The sequence below is a fragment of the Arachis duranensis genome, chromosome 8, assembly GCF_000817695.3.
Source record: "Arachis duranensis cultivar V14167 chromosome 8, aradu.V14167.gnm2.J7QH, whole genome shotgun sequence".
NCBI lineage: Eukaryota > Viridiplantae > Streptophyta > Magnoliopsida > Fabales > Fabaceae > Arachis > Arachis duranensis.
Window position 1 is genome coordinate 11,660,824 of NC_029779.3, and position 23,352 is coordinate 11,684,175.

The 23,352-nt window shown below is 34.1% G+C and overlaps 1 protein-coding gene across 1 annotated transcript; it reads right to left on the minus strand.

Annotated features, from left to right (window-relative positions):
* Window positions 1–21,885: 21,885 nt before the first annotated feature.
* LOC110274784 (auxin response factor 17-like) lies at window positions 21,886–22,858 on the minus strand. Its single transcript, XM_021130075.1, has 2 exons — window positions 22,742–22,858; window positions 21,886–22,482 (listed from the first exon to the last, which is right to left on the minus strand). The coding sequence occupies exons 1-2, from the start codon at window positions 22,856–22,858 to the stop codon at window positions 21,886–21,888; spliced, it is 714 nt and encodes a 237-aa protein (XP_020985734.1).
* Between the last annotated feature and the right edge of the window lie 494 nt (window positions 22,859–23,352).

Consider the following 23,352-nt stretch of genomic DNA (forward strand, 5'->3'; position numbering starts at 1 on the left):
CTGGTATGGTTTATAATATATATTTAATTCACGTTCTGAAAATTTGAATGGTAGACTAGTTAGCATATCATTTATGTTTTCTATGATAACATAACATCATGACAGAGGATCTTTGATATTTTATAGATACAGACTATTTTAAGCTGAGAATTATATACCGTTACCAGTCAAATTCTTTTCCATCGCAAGTCAATTATAAAAGTAAGCAAGGTTTGCATATTTAGTCATGAAGCAAGCAGATACAAAGGTACAACTAAGAGTTTCTGAATCAAATATCAATAATTTTTTCTCACCTTGAATGGAAGAGCTCTCCATCCGCCGCAAGCATTGGAGCAATTTTCTCATCTAGCCTTTGCATAACGATTAATAGCTTTTGCATGCTTTCAGTAAGGTCCTCACCATTCATATTAGTTGCTGCAAGAGTCTTCAAGTGGCTAAAAAATTTTGATATGGAAGCAAAATTAGTGATATACTTTAACATGGTATTTTTTGGTGTTTTTGAAAATTGTGACACAGCATCGATTTGTGTTAAAAAGGTGAAAAAATTTAGAGTACATCCTCCGATTTATGTTAAAAAAATTGAAAAAACTTAGAGTATACAAATCGAACCATGCGAGTTGTTTGATTTTAAAATTTTGCGTAAGAAATTGCATGGTTCCATGGTTGGGCAAATATGAATTTCGGAAGCCAGAAAATAGACCCTCCAAATTGTTTGTTGTTTTCAATTTTTTTTACTGATGAAGAATTCGTATGGTTTGAATTCTGTTCCACTGACACTACGTGGCTATGAAGCACCTATATTCCCCATATCTGAATCCAACACCACTTTTTGTTTTTAAATTTAAATTAAAGAGTGTCTTCAAGTACATAGCAAAACTAACTATCATTATTAAAATAGCTAAAATGGCTCAATTTAAAAATAATATGGTATGCTTAACCATGGGAAAAGGTGAAAAAGCTTTGTAGACATGTAAAGGAAAAAACATTCCAAAATCATAGATAATTATTAAGGGTCACTTAGATAAAGACGCTTAAAACGTCTTTTTTTAGAGATATTTTTTAATAATTAAAATTTAACACATATAATCGATCGTGTTATTTTTGTCAAAATTAAACTAGACAAATTGATTTGAGCAAAAAAATGGTGAATCAAATCTTAAACTGATGTAAATTAATATTATTTTTTATAGAAAATAACTACAATACCCATATTATAAAAAATAATTAAAATACTCCTATTATATATTTTTCAAAAAATGTCTTAGAGATTGAATTTTAATGTGATTTTTTACAAGAATAATTAAAAAAATGAGATATTATTATTCTTAAAATTTGATAATTTTTTTCTAAGTATATATTTTTTTGTGATTTTTTAAAAGTATTATTAGTTGTTAACAAAAAATTACGAAAAATTACCAAATTGTAAGGTTACTAATATCTCATTTTTTTTAATTATATTTGCAAAAAATTGTATCAAAATTAAATCTCTAATATATTTTTTGAGAAATACATATTTAATGTTAGATAATCTTGCAAAAAAACTAACATTAAATATGTATTTCTCAAAAACTACATTAGAGATTGAATTTTGATGCAATTTTTTGCAAGCATAATTAGAAAAATAAGATATTATTATTCTTAAAATTTGGTGTTTTTTGTTAAGTATATATTATTTTGTGATTTTTTAAAAGTATTATTGGTTATTAACAAAAATAATTATAAAAATATTATATACTTAACAAAAAATTACCAATTTTTATGTATAATAATATATTATTTTTATAATCATACTTGCAAAAAATTGTATCAAAATTCAATCTCTAAGATATTTTTTGAAAATATATATTTATTATTGGGTATTGTTGTTGTGTTTTTAAATTATTTGAAGGCATTTTTGTCGATAGTAAAATTCGGGTATATTTTTGTCAGCGTTTGAATAATTTGGAAGCGTTTTTAATGGTTAACCCTAATACCAACAAAAAAATTGTATAGCTTCACTTCAAGGTCATCATGTAACAGCATCTATCATGTGTTGGTAATCGAGAGTGGATCTTTTTTATTGGAAAAAAATTTGGATAGTGTCTAGGATTTAATTTTATTTTTGATTGTTTTCTCTCTCTTATTTATATTTAGTCTCACTTATAGAATTAAAAATGAAAGATCACACTTTATTTTCTCAAGTATTAAAAAAATAGAGAAAATTTATTTTCGTTGATAACCTGCATAAAAAGACAAATAAGTTTAAGCAAAAAGACAAGTCGTAAAACATATGAATGTCAATCATAGAAGTGGAGAACCTAGAATGACCTTATGAATGGAAACTAATCTAACTAAGCATTACAACTTACAAGCATTCCCATGAGCTAGATAATCTATTTCTTCAGTACAAAAATTATCAATTACACTCTGATGAAATTTGTTCTGCAAAATTTTTAGTAAAAAGTAAATTAAAGAAGGAAGAAATGTGTTTATTACATTAGTAAAAATTAGTGAAAATTATTTTTTTACAGACACAAAAAATACAGCTATATATAACCAAAAAGAAAGAAGAAAAAAAGTTATACTAGTTACCTTTTTATATTCTATTATACAACTGTAATCTATTAGTGTTACACAATACTCAATAAAACAGAAAGTACCTGAGAGAATTAGTAATATTCACACATTAATAGATTTCCTCAAGTTGGGAGTGTATAAATTATACATTCTAAATTTACTACATATTTCTTCAAAAAAACCTGGTGGAAGTGCCTTTATAAGGACATCAGCAAGTTGTTCTCTTGATGGAATTGGCATAAATTTTAAAGAATCGTCTTGAACTTTTTCTCTAATTTTGTGACCATCAATTTCAATGTGTTGTCCTTTCATGAAACACTGGGTTAGCCGCAATAAATCTAGCAGATTGGTTATCACAAAATAATGTCATAAGGTCTGGTAACTTGATTTTGAAGTCATTTAAGATGTATATGCAAGAGCCATTGCTCGATATTTCGCCTCCGAAAATGATCGAGCAACTATTTGCTGTTTTTTACTTTTCCAGGATACCAAAGATCTTCCAAGAAAGAAGCAATATCCAGACACTGATCTTTTCGGACAGGTACCCCAATCAGAATATGAGAAACCACGGAGGGACAAGTCACAAACATACTCAAAAAGTAATCCCTTTCCAGGAGCTCCTTTAAGTACTTCAACACATGTAAGGCTGCTTTGAAGTGCTCATCTGTGGAACAATCTAGAAATTGACTTAACTTGCTAACAGCAAAGCTTATGTCAGGCCTAGTATTAGTGAGGTATATCAACCTTCCAATGAGTCTTCTATATGGCTTAGCATCATTCAATAATGTTCTTGATGATTTCGAGAGATGAATTGAATAATTCATAGGTGTGCTGACTAGTTTTGAATCTAATAATCCATACTTTTTTAGGAGATCAAGAGTATACTTCTTTTGATACAAAGATATTTTCCTTTTACTCCTTGCAACTTCCATGCCCAAGAAAAATTTTAGTTCGCCTAAATCTTTAATTTTCAACAAAGTGTTGAATTTCATCTTCACACGTTGGATCTCTTCTATGTCATCCCCCGCTAGAACCAAATCATCGACATAGACAATAATAGAAGTGAAACCTGTTGGAGAAGATTTGGTGAAAAGGGAATGATCTGTCTTTGATTATGAGTAACCTGAAGCAATCAAGACAGAGCATAACTTAGAGTTTCACTGACTACTTGCTTGCTTAAGGCCATATAAGGATAGTTCCAGCTTACAAATCATTTCTGGTTGTGCATTTAAACCAGGGGGCAACTTCATATAGACTTCTTCAGATAGATCACCATGAAGAAAGGCAGCTAAAGGTATCAAAATAGTCATACCCTTGTGTTTGAGTGAAGCCCTTGACCACAAGCCTTGCTTTGTGTCTCTCTATAGTCCCATTAGAGTTATACTTGGTTTTAAAAACCCATTTACATCCGGTTGCATGCTTCCCTTTCAGTAGAATAGTAAGTTTTCAGGTCTTGCTTTTCTCCAATACTTCAAGCTTAGCTTTAATTGCTTTCTGCCAACAATAACTCAGAATAGCCTGCTCATAGTTCTTTGGCTCCGAATTTGTGAAAATTGTAATGGAAAGTGCTTTGTGTGATTGTGACAGAGAATTGTAACTCAATTAATTGAAAAGAGAATACCTTTTTGTGATTGATGATTAGATCATGCTATCAGAGACTGTGGTTTGTAGACATTCATAATCATCAAAGTATCTTGGCTTATGTCTTTCTCTAAGAGATCTTTTTAGTGAAGGAGGTGGATTAATATTAGTGGGTTGGGAATTAGATAAATTTTCATCATATAATGGTGTAGTATATGATGCTGGTGTTGCTGGTAAACTCAAAAAAATGGGTAAGATTGGCTGTGATTGGACATCAATTGTGTTAGAAGGAGTGTTTGGCACTGTATGTTGAATGGGATGTAAATCTAAGGTATGAGAAGATTGTACTACTATCAAAGACATCTATAGGATCATGATTATGTAATGTAGGTTTAGTGTCTTGATTAGAATTGGAAATATATTCAAATAATTGATAAGAAACTTGATTATTCTTATATGGAAAGAAATTTTCATAAAAAATTATATTTCTAGATATGAACAATTGTTTGTTATCTTTGTCCATCAAAAGATATCTTTTTGTTCTTGGTTTAAAGCCAAGAAAAATATATTTTCTTTCTCTTTTATTCAATTTCTTTCTATTTGCAACTAAAGTTAAAGCAAATGTAAGACATCTAAAGATTTTAAAGTGTTGAATATTTGGCATTTTACTAAAAAGAATCTGATAAGGACTTTTATTATTAATAGATGAATTAGGCACTCTATTGAGAATATGTGCAGCATGAGATGCAGCATGTCTCCAAAAAATTTTAAGAAGATGAGCCTTAAAAATGAGTGCTCTAGCAATATTTAAAATATCTTGATGTTTTCGTTTTACAACTCCATTTTATTGAAGTGTTTCAACACATGAAGTCTGATGAATTATTCCCTATTTTTCATAAAAAGAATTCATGATGAATTTAACTCCATTATCAGTTCTGATATTTTTTATTTTTGTTTGAAATTGAGTTTCAATTAGTTGCACAAATTGTTGGATAAAAAAAATTTTACTTTTATTTTTCATAAAAAATAGCCAAGTAAACCTGTTTTTATCTTCTACTATTATTAAAAAATATTTATGACCAGTAAAAGATGGAGTAGAAATAGGTCCCCAAATATCTATGTGCACTAAATCAAATAAATTGACATATTTTGTTTGACTCAAATAAAAAGACAATCTTCTTTGTTTTGCATAATGACATGGTTCACAAGGTTCATCTTTTAATGGACATACAATAAAAGGATAACTCTTTTTCATTTCTTGTAACCTATTAATTGAGACATGTCCTAACCCATAATGCCAAGCTTTATGATTTATAGTGTCTGTGATAGCAGCAACACTAACTGAATCGCTGGTGTTGACTAGTGCTCTATTCTTTGCTTCTAAGTTGACATAAGTTGCATCTATATTGAAGATATACAAGCTACCTTTTTGTCTAGCATGACCAATAATCTTCAAAGAAAGATTGTCCTATATCTCACAGTGTGTATTGTTAAATAAAAATTGACAAGATAAAAATTAGTTGCTTCAGACACAGATATGAGATTAAAATTGAAAGAGGGCACATATAACACATTTGTAAGGTAAAAATCACGGGTTAAAATTATAGTTTCACTAATTATTGTTGTGGTCTCAGTTCTATTTTAACATTTGATTAACACAGGATCTATTGTGTGATGAGAGTGAAAAGTATCAAGAGAAGAAGTAATATGTGCAATGGCACCAGTGTCAATTATCCAGTCATGTGTATACAAAGGAATGTGAGAAATTGATAAAATATGGTGTATACCTGCTGAAGGAGCTATCACTGTGTTTATGGCTTGTGTTTGAAGAGAACTATGAGCAGGATCACCTTTATGTTGTTGGAATAGAGAAATCAATGCTTGTTTTTTATCTTCGAAAAACAAGTTATCTAGACTTTTACTATTCTCCTCTTGAGTTGAACGCACATCAAGTACATTGCCATCTCCACATGTTTTCTCAGCAACAATCATATTGTTCACATTTGCTACTCCAAATTTCTTTTGCAAATGAGGAGAAAATCCATGCTTATGGTAGCAGGTCTCTATGGTGTGACCAGCCTTCCCGCAATGAGAAAAACTTCTCATCATTCCTCTTCCACTACTAACTCTGCCTCGGCCTCGTCCACGTCCGCCTCTACCACCTCGATTTGTGATACCAGAATTTGCATTCAAGGTCATACCAAATCCTCTATTGTTTTCATTGTCAGATCCTCTAATATTGATAGCATTAATAACTGACATCCTTTCTTCACTTTGATCTGAGTTGGTTAATTGTCTTTCTTGTTGAAAAAGTAAAGAATAGATGAAATTCACAGTGGGTAATGGCATCATCAACATAATATGTGATTTCACTGTTGTATACTGCTCAATTTAACCCTCTCAAAATTCTAAAAGCATGTTTTTTATCTCTATATTCTCTGATGATCTTCAGTCCACATGAGCATGATGCTCCACAAGCACAGGATGAAATTGGATTGAACTCATCAAGATCTCCCTGTTTCATCGCAAACATCTCTTCTTGAAGATCAGCTATCCGAAACAAATCACCTTCATAGAATCTGTGCTTGAGATCGTTCCAGAGTTCTGAGGCCATGTTACACCAAAGAACACTCTGAAGAATCTCTGTGCTCGGGGAAGAATGCAACCACGATAGTACAAAGGTGTTGCATCTGTCCCAGGCTTCATAGGTTGAGTCAGTTTTCTTAAGTTTTAAAATGCTTCCATCAATGAATCCCAACTTGTTCTTCGATTTGATGGATAGCCAAACCGATCTCACCCATGAGTGATAATTTCGAGTTGTAAGAGGCATTTGAGTTAGTGATAAACCTGGACTTTCATTTGGATAGAGGTAGAAAAGACTTGTCTGACCTTGAATCGGGTTCAATGTTGATCTTCCTACCTGCGTTTGAAGGCTGACAAGTTGATTCATCAATCTTGTGATATTTTGTAAATCACTCAGTGAAAAGGAATGTGAGAAATTGATAAAATATGGTGTATACCTGCTGAAAGAGCTATCACTGTGTTTATGACTTGTGTTTGAAGAGAACTATGAGCAGGATCACCTTTAGTTGTTGGAATAGAGAAATCAATGCTTGTTTTTTTATCTTCGGAAAACAAGTTATCTAGACTTTTACTATTCTCCTCTTGAGTTGAACGCACATCAAGTACATTGCCATCTCCACATGTTTTCTCAGCAACAATCATATTGTTCACATTTGCTACTCCAAATTTCTTTTGCAAATGAGGAGAAAATCCATGCTTATGGTAGCAGGTCTCTATGGTGTGTCCAGCCTTTCCGCAATGAGAACAACTTCTCATCATTCCTCCTCCACTACTAACTCTGCCTCGGCCTCATCCATGTCTACCTCTACCACCTCGATTTGTGATATTAGAATTTGCATTCAAGGTCATACCAAATTCTCTGTTGTTTTCATTGCCAGATCCTCCAATATTGACAGCATTAATAACTGACATCCTTTCTTCACTTTGATCTGAGTTGGCTAATTGTCTTTCTTGTTGCAAAAGCAAAGAATAGATGAAATTCACAGTGGGCAATGGCATCATCAATATAATATGTGATTTCACTGTTGTATACTGCTCAATTTAACCCTTTCAAAATTCTAAAAGCATGTTTTTTATCTCTATGTTCTCTGATGATCTTCAGTCCACATGAGCATGATGCTCCACAGGCACATGATGGAATTGGATTGAACTTATCAAGATCTCCCTGTTTCATCGCAAACATCTCTTCTTGAAGATCAGCTATCTGAAACAAATCACCTTCATAGAATATGTGCTTGAGATCGTTCCAGAGTTCCGAGGCCACATTACACCAAAGAACACTCTGAAGAATCTCTGTAGGATCGGGGAAGAATGCAACCACGATGGTACAAAGGTGTTGCATCTGTCCCAGGCTTCATAGGTTGAGTCAGTTTTCTTAAGTTTCAAAATGCTTCCATCAATGAATCCCAACTTGTTCTTCGATCTGATGGATAGCCAAACTGATCTCACCCATGAGTGATAATTTCGAGTTGTAAGAGGCGTTTGAGTTAGTGATAAACTTGGGCTTTCATTTGGATGGAGGTAAAAAGGACTTGTCTGACCTTAAATCGGGTTCAATGTTGATCTTCCTACCTGCGTTTGAAGGCTGGCAAGTTGATTCATCAATCTTGTGATATTTTGTAAATCACTCAGTGAAAATGTTTGCAGTTGTGAATTTTTTGGATTATCCACTCCAGCTTCTCGATCTGCCATGGATGTTACAGAAAGAAGGGGGTAAAGTTCACACTTCTTGCTTAATAATATTTGCAGCTTTTGCACGCTTACCGCACCATGATGAAATTCATTCTAAGCTGCAAATTTCTTAGTGAAAAGCAAGTTAAAGAAGAGAGAAATGTGTCTATTACATTAGTAAAAATTACTCTTTTACAGACACAAAAAGTACAGCTATATATAACCAAAAAGAAAGAAGAAAGAAAAAAGAAAAAATATACTAGCTACTTCTTTATATTCTATTATACAGCTATAATCCATTAGTGTCACACAATACTCAATAAAACAGAGAATACCTGAGAGTACTAGTAATATTCACACATTAATACACTAATTGGAAGAGACATTCCTTTAACAGTGTAAATCAAATTTTGTGCAATTAGTTTGTCAATGTCTTTCTGTTATATGTTGTCTAGCTTGATCCATTAGAATAGTACAACCAAATAGCTTTAATGAAGCAGCCCAGATTTAGTTGAGTTGTTGTTAGGAATCCCATTAAAAGCACTGTCAACGGGAGTCAAACTAACATTGCTACGTGGTGATAAGTTTTTAGGTTTCAGAGTGTCAACGTTAGGCTTTGGCAACATAACATTTAACTTTGATCCTATATTATTCTCAAAAGAATTATCAATAGACAGAAAAGGATTAATCCAAAAGATGGGGTAAGTAGGTACAGAAAATAGAGGATATCTGGCCTGCATGCTACAAAGAAAAGGAGTGTCATAACTATTCAACAATGGTGGATTCAACAGTCTCATTGCTGAATCAAGAATAGGAAGTCTTGACAAGAAAAAGGAGGATTCTCCCACTTCATTAGGGAAAACCTCATAATCATGTATAATTATGAACGTCTTTGTTGGGAAAATAGTTGAGAAAGTAAAGATACGTCAGAAAGAGACTTCCACCTACCATAAACTAACAAGTTCAAGATGACAGAATCATCCCATGTAATCTATGATATTATTCCCAAAAAAAAAATAAGTTTATGATAACGTTAGTTTTGGTGACTAAAAGTGGCATAAATTTGATTAACAAGTCAAATATTAATACATATCAAGAAAATTAAATGTTACTCTTGTTGAGTTAAGAAATTAATAAATAAAATTAATGATGACAAACATTTGATTAGTGGGCTAATCACCCAATTAGTTTTGATTATTGTTGATAAGTGATGCAAGCCAAAAACAAGTGTTGCAGCAGCCCAACATCAAACAAAAGATATATGCTAATGGGATGAATGGTAAGTGAAAAATAAAGACAAGCCCAAGTCATTCATCTCAAGCAAAATTCATCAATGAAGCAAAGCAAGGCACCAACGGGCTGAAGTAGAGAAGAACCCGATCCAAGCCCGAAATTGATTTTCAATTTCCCACCATCTTGCCTTACCAGAAGCAACGTTCCTCTCCTCTCTAATCAAGTCACATCAATGCTTCAGAAAAGTAAGAAAGAGAAAGAGAAAAAGCTTCCTCCCTAAGCTAGTAAACAAAGAAGCAAGAGAGAGAAAGTTTAAGCTTGAAGCACATAAGCTAAAACAGAAAATCCAAACCAAATAAAGCTTAGGTTAAAGGTAATCCATCTCATATTGCATGCATCAGATCTTCTTCTCCTCTTCCTAACTCTCTGCTCTATCCAAAAATGGCATTCAAGGGAAAGTTGTTCTCTGCCCTATTCTGCTTCACATCTACGGTCACAAGTGATACTTGGGGACCAAGTAGTTTTTCAATGGCTAAGATCAAGTTGACCATGAGAAGATTTCTATGGTTGCTGTTTTATGGCTTTCGGTCAAGATGAGGAAGTCAGAAGCAAAGTTTTTACTCTTGAGGATTAAAGAGGAAAAGTGAACATGTGGGTTGGTGAAGCTCAAGGCTCAAGGTGTTGACCTTGGAAGAAGAACCCAGCAACATGCAAGGAGATAAAAGAAGCTTGATATTCATTCAGAAAGCAAGGAGAGAAAACCAGAGAGTGAGAACAGTGTTTTGTGAAGAAGTTCCTCTACTTGGATAATACTTTCTTTCAAAAAAGCATTCTGCCAATACTGATGAACTGCATCTGAGGTTTGCGAATCTGGTTTTGCACATAGCAAAGAGGCTACTGATGAAATCAATCTCCTTCATGTCTTACTGACTGTAATGTACTTTTCTAAGTTTATCTTTTTGTAATTTCTTGAGAGAAAAGACATTGTGAGAAAGCTTAAGAAAAAGCCATGAGTGAAAAAAAGCTGAAAGAAACACTTGAGAGAAAAGCCTAGAGTTATTTTCTGATTTCTTTAGGTTAGCTAAGTGTCTTGTATCTTGTACCTGTTTTGGTATCCCTTTCTTAGTTGGGTCAGCACTAAGAGGAATAGTTAGGTATTAGCATAGCCAATGTCAAGTTAGGTTAGAACTTGAGTGTGAAAGGATTGGGTCAATCCTGTGAAATTGGTGTATATAATATTGTTAACTATAGTGAAATTCTTCCATAATTATGGAGGAGAGTGGACGTAGGTTGTATAGCACAAGGCAACCAAACCAGGATACATGCTGGTGTTAGATTTTCTCTTCTCTGCTGAGTTCTGTTTTCTGATATTCATGAGACAAAAATAAATTGTCCCATAAATTTCCGCTGCTGAGTTCAAACAGAATCAGAATTGTAATTTTGTTTAAAAGGGTCATAAAGCAACTAAAAAGAAAGGCATAGATTCAACCCCCCTTCTCTAAGCCTACCACAACCTTCAATTAGTATCAAGAGCTAAGGTCTCAAGAATCAAGCTTAACCGCTTGGAGCAAAGATCCAATGGCGAACGACTTGGGCACAACCACAGTTGCCTACACCCTCACTAAAGGCCAGTCAAACAACCGGCCACCTTTCTTCAACGGGAAGAACTACTCCTATTGGAAAGAAAGGATAAGGATTTTCATTCAATCCATTGACGACAACATATGGAAGATCGTTGTAAGCGGTCCAAAGATCGCAACAAAAACAAGTGCTGATGGAGTGGTGAATCCAAAAGAAGAAGCTGAATGGAATGAAGATGATAAGAAGAAGATAGAGCTGAATGCTAAAGCAATCAACCTTCATCACTGTGCTATCAGCTTTGAAGAGTACCGGAAGGTGTCTAGATGCAAGACAGCCAAAGAAATCTGGGAAAAACTCCAGGTTACACACGAAGGCACTAAACAAGTCAAAGAAACGAGGATTGATATGCTGAGAAAAAAGTACGAGATGTTTAGCATGAAGGATGAAGAAAGCATTGATTTGAAGCGTTTGAGAGATTCTCAATCATAATCAACAACCTTGATGCTATGGGTACAAACTATGCAGAACAAATCTTGGTGAGAAAACTCCTTAGAAGCCTCACAAAAGAGTGGGAAAACACTGCCACTGTCCTAACCGAGAGTAACAACATAAGTCCCATAACCTATGATGAGCTGAGAGGAAAACTCCTTGCCTATGAAGCCACACACACAAACACAGACTCAAAGAAAAAGGGAATAGCTCTCAAGTCACAAATAGAATCAAAAGAGAGTGAGTCTAGTGATGGTATTTCAGATGACGAGCTTTTGTTTTTTGCTAGGAGATTTAGAAGGATGATGAAGAGCAAGGGCAAATACAAGGGTTCAAGTTCAAAGGAGCACAAGATAGACTTGAGCAAGGTGACATGTCATCATTGCAAGGAGGCTGGACACTTCAAGTCAAACTGTCCAAAGCTCAAAAAGGAGGACAAAGGAAAGAATGAAAGGAAGAGAGTACTCGTGGCAGCTTGGGAGGATCTCGAGAATGACTCAAATGAAGAAGAAGAATCTGAAGGAGATAACAAAGACTGCTTCATGACTAGAAACAACAATCTTGATGAGGTAAATTATTATGATTTGACCATTGAGGACTTGCATGCTATTATTGATGATCTTACCTTAAACACCTCAAAACTGCTTGACAAATACAATGAATGCAGATCTGAAAGAGATGTGTTAAGAGCTGAAAATGAATTTTAAAAGAAAAAGTGAAGGAAACTGAATGTGCTTTGGACATCATTGAAGAAAACAGATTTCTAAAATCTGAACTTGAAAAATTAAAAGGAAAGCACATTGTGGATCCTTCATATGAGTTAATTGCTGAAAATAAAAGATTAAATGATATGATTAAAAGGCTGAACAGTGACTTAGCAAAATTTGCTCAAGGTTCTAGTAACTTGGACAAATTACTTGCAAGTCAAAGACCATTGTTTGAAAAATCTGGTTTAGGCTATATAGCCAAGGAAGATGCAGTTTCTAATATTTTCTCTATAAAATTTGTGGCTTCTTCATCAAATACCAAAACTATACCAAACAAATCTGGTATTGAAAATACTCCAACACTTGAAGAAAAATTTGATGAAGTATACACAAGTGAAACTGAGCCTTCACCAAGAACTGAACCGAGTTCAAACCGGCCAGGTTTGTGTTACATTTCGAAAAATGAGGCTGTTTTCAAGAAACCACCATTTTACAACAAAACCTCATATTCGAAAGATAAAAATGTTCAAAGAAATTCTGGTGAAAATACTTTTGTAAAGAGGAATAACTTTAATAAAAATCAGTTTGTCAAAAGAAATGCATCTCCTCCAAAAACCAAAAAATTTCAACACTTTAATCATTTCAAGCAATATAACTCACCTCAATTTCAGCGGCACACATCAGAAAATCATTGTGTTAATTGCAAGAAATTTGGTCACTCATATGCACAATGCTTCATCGAAAAGAGAGTTGTAGGAAACAAGGTCTACAATGTTGTTTGTGATTTCAATGCACTTGGGCAACCAAGATGGATTAACTTCAAAGGATCCAATGTTAATGAAAAGACAAATGAAGTGATGTTTGTTGCCAAGCGTTTCAATAATATGTATGGACTTACTCTTGATGAACTAAAGGATCAAAAAGTAGCTTGTCTTCACTCTAAAGAATCTGAAAAATGGTTATGGCACAAGAGATTGGGCCATGCAAGTATGTTTCAAATAAACAAACTTGTAAAGAAAGAATTAGTAAGAGGTCTCCCTTTGATAAAGTTTGACAAAGACATCACTTGTGATGCTTGCCAAATGGGAAAACAAACAAAAAGTTTTTTTAAACCAAAGGAAGACATCTCTACTAAAAGACCACTTGAGTTGCTACACATTGATTTATTTGGTCTAACAAGAACTCAAAGCCTAGGTGGTAAACATTATGGTTTAGTAATTGTGGATAACTATACTAGGTTTGGTTGGATTTTATTTCTTGCACACAAAAATGAAGCTTTTTCAGCCTTTGAACCTTTTTGCAAGAAACTTCAAAATGAAAAGGATTTAAAAATATCTTCTATAAGAAGCGATCATGGAACTAAATTTGAAAATAATTTGTTTGAATCCTTTTGTAAGGAATTTGGAATATCTCACAACTTCTCTTGTCCAAAAACACCACAACAAAATGGTGTTGTGGAAAGAAGAAAAAGAAGCATACAAGAGATGACAAGAGCTATGCTTTGTGAGAGTAATGTTCCAAAATTCCTTTGGGCTGAAGCGGTTAACACAACTTGCCACATTTTGAATAAAAGCGGTCAATACGGCTTGCCACATTTTGAATAGAACAATCATAAGGAAATTTTCGAAGAAAACCCCTTATGAACTTTGGAAAGGCTACCCACCAAACTTAGATTACTTGCACATCTTTGGATGCAAATGTTTTGTTTTAAATAACAAAGAAAATTTGGGTAAATTTGATCCAAAGGCTTATGAGTGTTTGTTTGTAGGATATTCCATAACTAGTAAAGCATATAGGATTTATCATCAAGATGCTAGAATTATTGAGGAGTCCATATATGTTACATTTTGTGATACTAACTTAGTGCAAAGCATTTTGGAAGATTGTAATGCAGGAAATCAAGCTCAAAAGGAGAATGAATCTGCTCAAAATCATGGAAAAGAAAATTCTGGACAAGCTGAACCAGAAACTGCAAATGCTGAAAATTCAAGAGACAATTCCATTTTGTCTCATGAATCTGAAGGAAATCCTGCAGCCAGCAGCACCCAGAATTTCTTGGTGACTGAATCTGCCTCCAAATCCACCAGACCTCATGAGTGGAGATTCTTGAAGAATTATCCTGAGAAATTTGTCATTGGGGATGTCTCTCATGGAGTGCAAACAAGTTCTTCCACTAGAAAGGCAAATGAAGGATCCAACATTGCCCTTCTATCACAAATAGAGCCTCAAAACGTCAAGGAAGCACTTAGTGACCCTTCTTGGGTTAAAGCTATGGAGGATGAGCTTCTTGAGTTTGAAAAGAACCATGTATGGACTTTGGTTCCAAGGCCAAGTGGAAAGAAAGTGACCGGCACTAAGTGGATATTTCGAAACAAGTTGGGAGAAGATGGTAGCATTGCAAGAAACAAGGCAAGGCTAGTGGCTCAAGGATATGACCAAGAAGAAGGAATAGACTTTGATGAATCCTTCACCCCTATTGCCTGAATGGAAGCCATAAGACTTCTCTTAACTTATGCTGCATTTTGTGGTTTTAAATTATATCAAATGGATGTGAAATGTGCATTTTTGAATGGTGTGATAGATAGAGAAGTATATGTGGAGCAGCCTCCTGGTTTTGAAAATAAAGAACATTCTAATCATGTTTTCAAATTGTCTAAAGCTCTCTATGGTTTAAGACAAGCTCCTAGAGCTTGGTATGAGAGACTTAGCTCTTTCCTTTTGAAAAATGGTTTTCAAAGAGGCACCACTGACACAACTCTATTCATCAAGAACTCTAATGATTCTTTTATTCTAGTCCAAATATATGTTGATGACATTATTTTTGGATCAGCAAATGAATCCCTTTGTTCTGAATTTGGAAAACTCATGACAAGTGAATTTGACATGAGTATGATGGGTGAACTTAATTTCTAGAAAGATGTTGATGAGACTAGGTATAGAGGAATGATTGGTTCTCTTATGTACTTAACTTCCTCTATACCCGATATTGTGCAAAGTGTTGGATTGTGTTCTAGGTTCCAATCCAAACCTAAAGAGTCACATCTTTCTGCAGTTAAAAGGATCATTAGATATGTTCATAGCACATCCAACTTTGGTCTTTGGTATTCTAAGATTGATGATTTTTCTGCAGTTGGTTATTGTGATGCAGATTTTGCTGGTGATAGAGTTGATAGAAGGAGCACTTCAGGCTTTAATATTTCTAAAAATCCAGTTTTGCACTCAAGGACTAAGCATATTGAAGTGAAATTTCACTCAATAAGAGAACATGTCCAAAAGGGGGATATTAGTATTCAATTTGTTAAATCTGAGGAGCAATTAGCAGATATTTTTACAAAACCATTAGCTAAGGATAGATTCTGTATGCTTAGGACTTGTCTAGGAATTTTGAGTTATGATTCTTTATTTGAAAATTGCTGATGTATTTGCTGGAGATTTTTGTCTCATAAACAAGTATCAGACAATTCTGGGCAGGTGATGAACATCTCCATCAAGCCAGCGTATTCTGGGCTTGTTTCAAATGAAAGATAATCTGGGCCAACCTCAAAATCAGATCTAGAGTGGTCCAATGTGTTTCTTTAAATCCAACTATCTCTGGACCCATATATGAATGTTACATTTTTTTTGGTTGATGGGCTGTGTATTTTTTTGAAAATAACTTTTCATTCAATGTTTATAATCCAAAAATATCTTTCAGTTTAATTTTTTGGATTTTCAAAATTTAAAATTCATTTTCTGTTTTATTTTCAAATCAAATCAAATCTTTATTTTATGAGGTCAGGTCTTTTCATGTCATTTCAAAAGGTGATGCAGTTGCATGGTTTTGGAAAACCACTTTTGGGTACGGTTACCAACACTCCCTCTCTTCCCTCCATAACTTCTCCTCAAACCCTTTGGTTTCTTCCCTCTCACTCCACTGTCTCTCTTCCATCAAAAGCCTTAATCTAACTAAAATGGGGAAGAAAGTTATTGCTAAAAGAGCACCGTGTGAGAAAATTCATAAACTTCCAGGATATCCTAGTACATCAACTCGTTCTCAAGACACCACTTTTACTCCTTCACCCTCTCCTCTTACCTCTCCTCCTCGCACTACTCCAATGGCACAAACCAAAACTACACCAAGGTACCCTGCACCTGCCAAGTCGACACCACCACCGAAGGCCATAACTTCCAAGCCAGGCTCCTCAAAACCTGGTTCTACAAAGCCTAGCTCATCCAAAGGCAAACGTCCGGTGACTGAAGAACCCATTCCCGAACTAACACAACCCAAATCCAGGTCTGTTCCAGTGCGCTCACAAAGAGGTAACCCTCATCGCCCTCTCAAATCTGTTAGAGAACCAGACATTGATCCTTTTGCTCACAAATCACACTTCATGACATCTCACTCAGATTATAACTCCATCGTTTCAAATCTGCCATGAACCATGATTTTTATGAGAAAGTTATTCAGTATCGTACTCTATGTCCCTCTTTTCTTGCTGATTTACCAGATTTGAAAAAGAAAGGTTTTCCTTTTGTTGAAAATTTAGAATTTTTAGACTGGAATCACCTTTTCAAAATCAAAAAAACCTGTATATCCTCAGTTAGTCAAAGAATTTTATGCAAACATGACTTATCATGAAGGAAGTGTGCATTCTTATGTTAAGGGCAGAGACATTATCTTGAATAATGAAACTATCAGTGATTCCTTGAAGTACACTGATGTTGGGCCGTGTGCTTATACATCTGTGAAGTGGGATGAAGGTGTTAGTATCTCTTACCATGATGCTATGGCTCACATTTGTGAACATATTTCCTTAATTGATGGCATCACACCCACTCACAAAGCCCTAGGATATGAACGTGCTCAGTTGCATCGTATTGTCAACCACATCTTAGTGGTTCATATCAAAGGGTTTCTTACACGAACACACTTGTTTTGTATGCCCTAATCACTAAAACAGAAATCTCTTTTGCCTATTTGATGGCTAGATACATGTTTGATTCTGTTAGAAGTGTGAAAGACAAAGCACTACCTTATGACATGTTTTTAACTTGCATATTTGAGACTTTTGGTGTTGACCTGTCAAATGAGGATTATGAAAATAAACATTCATACCTAAAAGGGGGTGGTTCAGTGAAACAGCAAAAAGGACCAACTCGATCTGAGAGAGTGGTTCTAGATGATGATGATGAAGAGTACATCCCAGATGACTCTCCTCCTCCTTCCACTGAGGGTACTTCCATTTCTACTGGGAAGAAATCCGCTCTGCTGAATGTGGTCAAGGATGTCGCTCAAGAGTTTGTTTCCCAATCAAATCACATGATTGCCATAAGCAAGGAACAAAGGAAGCTAGCAAGCAAGCATGAGAACTTCATAAAGAAATCAAGGGATAGGGTGGCTGTGCTCATGACCTTCATCGATAATCTTCAAAATGATGAAGACATTGCCACTGATGTTGAGGAGGAAGATGCTTCGGAGGAAAATGGTTCTGATGTCTAAGATTTGTCTCATAAAAACTGCTACATCTGCTCTCTCTTTATCTCATGAACTCTGTTTTATTTTGCTACTGTTTGGCCTACTTTTGTTGTCTTGGATGACTGTAATAACTTTGGATACTGATGCACTTATGGTAGTTTAGTTAGTTATTTGGACTATGCACTAACCTTTCTTGCAGGATTTATAGTGATGAATTTGTTACTCATGCTTATTGACCACCCTTGATGACAAAAGGGGGAGTAAAAGCAATATAGGATGATGTTGGACTAGTATGATGTTTTACTAGTATTTACAGTATAATTTTTTACTAGTATTTACTTGATTTCACTTGCTGATGATTTCACTTGTTGATGATATTAGCTTATTGTTGGGCTGTTTATATAGTGTTGTTTGCTTGATATCCCTTAGACAAGATAATTGTGTACAACTTTCTAGTGTGTTATCTTTAAGTACAATGTAAAACAGGAATAAAGAAGAAAGCATAAATCCAGGGAGAGCTAATCTTGAAAAGGAAAGGGGGAGCAACACTAAAGCAAGAAACATCAAAAGGAAGTTTTCTAACTTTACCAAAAATTTAACTCCTTTGATCATTGCTTAATTATGTTTGTCATCAAGGGAGAGATTGTTGAGTTAAGAAATTAATAAATAAAATTAATGATGACAAACATTTGATTAGTGGGCTAATCACCCAATTAGTTTTGATTATTGTTGATAAGTGATGCAGGCCAAAAACAAGTCTTGCAGCAGCCCAACATCGAACAAAAGATATATGCTAATGGGCTGAATGGTAAGTGAAAAATAAAGACAAGCCCAAGTCAATCATCTCAAGCAAAATTCATCAATGAAGCAAAGCAAGGCACCAACGGGCTGAAGTAGAGAAGAACCTGATCCAAGCCCGAAATTGATTTTCAATTTCTCACCGTCTTGCCTTACCAGAAGCAACGTTCCTCTCCTCTCTAATCAAGTCACATCAAGGCTTTAGAAAAGTAAGAAAGAGAAAGGGAAAAAGCTTCCTCCCTAAGCTAGTAACCAAAGAAGCAAGAGAGAGAAAGTTTAAGCTTGAAGCACAGAAGCTAAAACAGAAAATCCAAACCAAATCAAGCTTAGGTTAAAGGTAATCCATCTCATCTTGCATGCATCAGATCTTCTTCTCCTCTTCCCAACTCTCTGCTCTATCCGAAAATGGCATTCAAGGGAAAGTTGTTCTCTGTCCTATTCTGCTTCACATCTACGGTCACAAGTGATACTTGGGGACCAAGTAGTTTTTCAATGGCTAAGATCAAGTTGACCATGAGAAGATTTCTATGGTTGCTGTTTTATGGCTTTCGGTCAAGATGAGGAAGTCAGAAGCAAAGTTTCTACTCTTGAGGATTAAAGAGGAAAAGTGAACATGTGGGTTGGTGAAACTCAAGGCTCAAGGTGTTGACCTTGGAAGAAGAACCCAGCAACATGCAAGGAGATAAAAGAAGCTTGATGTTCATTCAGAAAGCAAGGAGAGAAAACCAGAGAGTGAGAACAGTGTTCTGTGAAGAAGTTCCTCTACTTGGATAATGCTTTCTTTCAAAGAAGCATTCTGCCAATACTGATGAACTGCATTTGAGGTTTGCGAATTTGGTTTTGCACATAGCAAAGAGGCTACTGATGAAATCAATCTCCTTCATGTCTTACTGATTGTAATGTACTTTTCTAAGTTTATCTTTCTGTAATTTCTTGAGAGAAAAGGCATTGTGAGAAAGCTTAAGAAAAAGCCATGAGTGAAAAAAAGTTGAAAGAAACACTTGAGAGGGAGCCTAGAGTTATTTTCTGATTTCTTTAGGTTAGCTAAGTGTCTTGTATCTTGTACCTGTTTTGGTATCCCTTTCTTAGTTGGGTCAGCACTAAGAGGAATAGTTAGGTATTAGCATAGTCAATGTCAAGTTAGGTTAGAACTTGAGTGTGAAAGGATTGGGTCAATCCTGTGAAATTGGTGTATGTAATACTGTTAACTATAGTGAAATTCTTCCATAATTGTGGAGGAGACTGGATGTAGGTTGCATAGCACAAGGCAACCGAACCAGGATACATGCTGGTGTTAGATTTTCTCTTCTCTGCTGAGTTCTGTTTTCTGATATTCATGAGACAAAAATAAATTGTCTCATAAATTTCTGCTGCTGAGTTCAAACAGAATCAGAATTGTAATTTTGTTTAAAAGGGTCATAACAGCAACTAAAAAGGAAGGCATAGATTCAACCCCCCCTTCTCTAAGCCTACCACAACCTTCAACTCTCTTATAATTTCTTATGATTATTTTTATCAAAATAATTTTATATAATTATTTTTATAGTTATATAAAATAATTTTAAAAAAATAACACCAAAATATTTTTAATTATATTTATAATTATTATTATTCATATACACCAGTTTTTTTATTGCGAAAACATATTGATAGCTTGCCCTCTATTCGTGTCCTAGTTAGTTAGATATATAGATTTGCCACTATCAATCGTCTCTTACTTTAAGCTTTACTCAAGTTAGTTTTTACTATTTCAAAAGTTTATTTAGTGAATTTGAAGGACTACTTTAAAGATTTTAGTCTTATTTTATTTAAATTTGAGAAGAATTTATCAAGTAAGTATAGACTAATTTTTTTTATCGATGATAATTTTAAATTTAATTTAGTTTTATCGATAAAATTATTTAAAAAAAATTAGAATTTGTCAGAAAATATTTAATTTTAAATTTAATTTTACGATAAAATTATTAAAAAAAGTTAAAATAATTTTAATTTTATCGATAAAATTATTAAAAAAAAGTTAAAATCTGTAAGTAAAATTTTAAATTTAATTTTAGTTTTACGATAAATTATTTTAAAAAAGTTAGAATTTGCAAATAAAATTCTGTTAAAAAAAATCTCTTTATAATCTATTATTTTTTAATAGTGACATATAGTTTTAATACATATGTACATAGTCACCAAAATATGTACATAATTTTTTAACACTGAAATTTCAATGAAGACAAAGTTGTTTTTGCTAGAATTTTTATTTTACACTGATCTTTTCAAGTAATTTCTTCGGTGACATAAAAAAAATATACAAAGATATATAGTAAATATTTTTTATATTTTCTTAAAACTCCACAAAAGTTTCTAATCATTGTCCTAACATTTATTTGGGAAATCGAGATGAAAATCGCGGAGAAAATTTTGGATTGAGGATGAAGACTTTTTTGCCCGTAATTTTTTTCCGGAAATTATTATAGGTATATTAATTAATTTAGTGCTTCAAATAGAAGTATTGCTGTGATAACAATTCTAATGCTTGATATTTAAAATGTATTTCAAATGAAAATTATGCAATATCCACAATACTTGTTTTATGTTTAAAAGTATTACACATATTTTATTTAAAATTTAATAACTTAACATTTACTAAATTATAATGTGTTATGATATAAGATAATTAAAAATATTAAATTTATTTTATTTTAATTAACTAAAATTAATAAAAAAAACTGCCCCATAGTAATGTTACTTACAACATTTTTTCACTTTAAAACTTTTGTTTGTAATACCAAAAAAAAAAAAATGTTTGTACACTGCTGCTTCACTTCAAGGTCATCATGCAACAGCATCTATCATGTGTCAGTTACCTGTATACAAATATTAAAAAGTTTAAACAAAAAGTCTAGTCGTAAAACATATGAATGCCAATCATAGAAGTGGAGAACCATGGAATGACTTTATTAATTACAAAAAAAGAAAAAAAAATCCCAACAACACAGAAGGATAAAAGTGAAACAATTAATTCATTATGAATGGAAACTAATCTAACAAGCATTACAAGCATCCTCATGAGCTAGATAATCCATTTCTTCGGTACAGAAATTATCAACTACAAACTAATAGCAGTTTTTTTTTAATTTTTATATATATTTAATTCATTCTTAAGATAAATTTCAGTTTATTATTCAAATATAGGACATACCTGTACAGCCAGATGTTACTCTTCATGAAGGAGACATTATTTTATTGTTTGTTATCTTCTCCTCCAACATTGCTATCGTCATCAATTATTTTATGAGAAGCTTGATCTGTTTGAATAGTACAACCAAATAATTGAAATGAAGTTGCTCCAGTTTTGGTTGAGTTGCTTTTAGGGATTCCATCAACGGGAGTCGAACTAGACTTGTTATGTTGTGATAAGTTTTTAGGTTTATGAGGGTCAATGTTAAGCTCGGGCAACATAGTATTTAACTTCGATCCAATATTATTCTCAAAGGAATTATCAATAGATAGAGAAGGGTTAATCGGAAAGAGGGGATAAGTAGATGGAGAAAATGGAGGATGCATGGCTCCCTGCATGCTACCAGAAAAAGAAGTATCATAATTATTCAACAATGTTTGATTCAGCAATCTCATTGTTGAATCAGGAATAGAAAATCTTGTAATGGGAGAAGAGGATTCTCCCATTTCATTAGTGAATACTTCATAACCATCTGCAATTCTGAACCTCTTTGTTGGGGGAAATAGTTGAGGAAGTAAAAGTGTCTCAGAAAGAAGTTCCACCTGCCATGGACTGACCGGATTTACATTCTTCAATATTTCGGATTCATCCCATGTACTCTATAGAAAAGAAGGAAAAAAAAAAGCCAACATCAGCTTCAATAAAAAATATTATGACCAAATTTTTATTTAAACAAAACAATTGTTACGTTAACATTGGGAAAACAAGAACACACCACAAGAAACCAAGAGATTATTTCTTTATTTATTTCTTTCACTCCATTCTTTTTCTTTTTCCTTTCTTGCCATTTCTTAGTCAAAGTCCATATCACTGTATATAAACACAAATCAAAATTCACAAAGCGGGCAAATTTTATACCTGAAGCACGCGCCAAGGAGAACCGCTCCATGGTTGATCTTTACCGGGAACAGTAACACCAGAAACAGTTCCCTGAAACCAATCCATCCGTGATGAATCGTAGTTCTCTCTGCCCATTTTCACTCGCATCCCAACACTCCAGAGAATACCATTCATCATCACCTCTACATCCTCTGCCTTCACCACAAACCAGGGTCTTGAGCGGATCCCTCGGTGACAGGAAGAAGAAGAATCTTGAGGAAGACCTCGTCGGTGTTAGGGTCTGCGAAGTAGTTGACGGCGGCGACACGGCAAGGGATGACCGGCCTGGAGTAAACCAGAGGTGAAACGTTTCGCGGTTGCGAAGCAGCTTGATCGATGTGTCCCTGTGGAAAGTAGTAAACCCTAGAGTTCACTACTGGTGCCTTCGCAGAGATTCCAGCACATGCGCGCCAGAATTTGGCGGGAATTGGTGTTGGCCTCGGTGGCAATGATGAGGATGGAGCACTTCGGCGAGGCATGGCTGATCCGAAGAAAAACTTAGTTGCTAAAAAGGTATGTGTGTGTGTGATGAGAGACTGATCATTGTACGTGGTTTTGTGTGTGGTTAGTTAGAAGCACACACTCAAAAA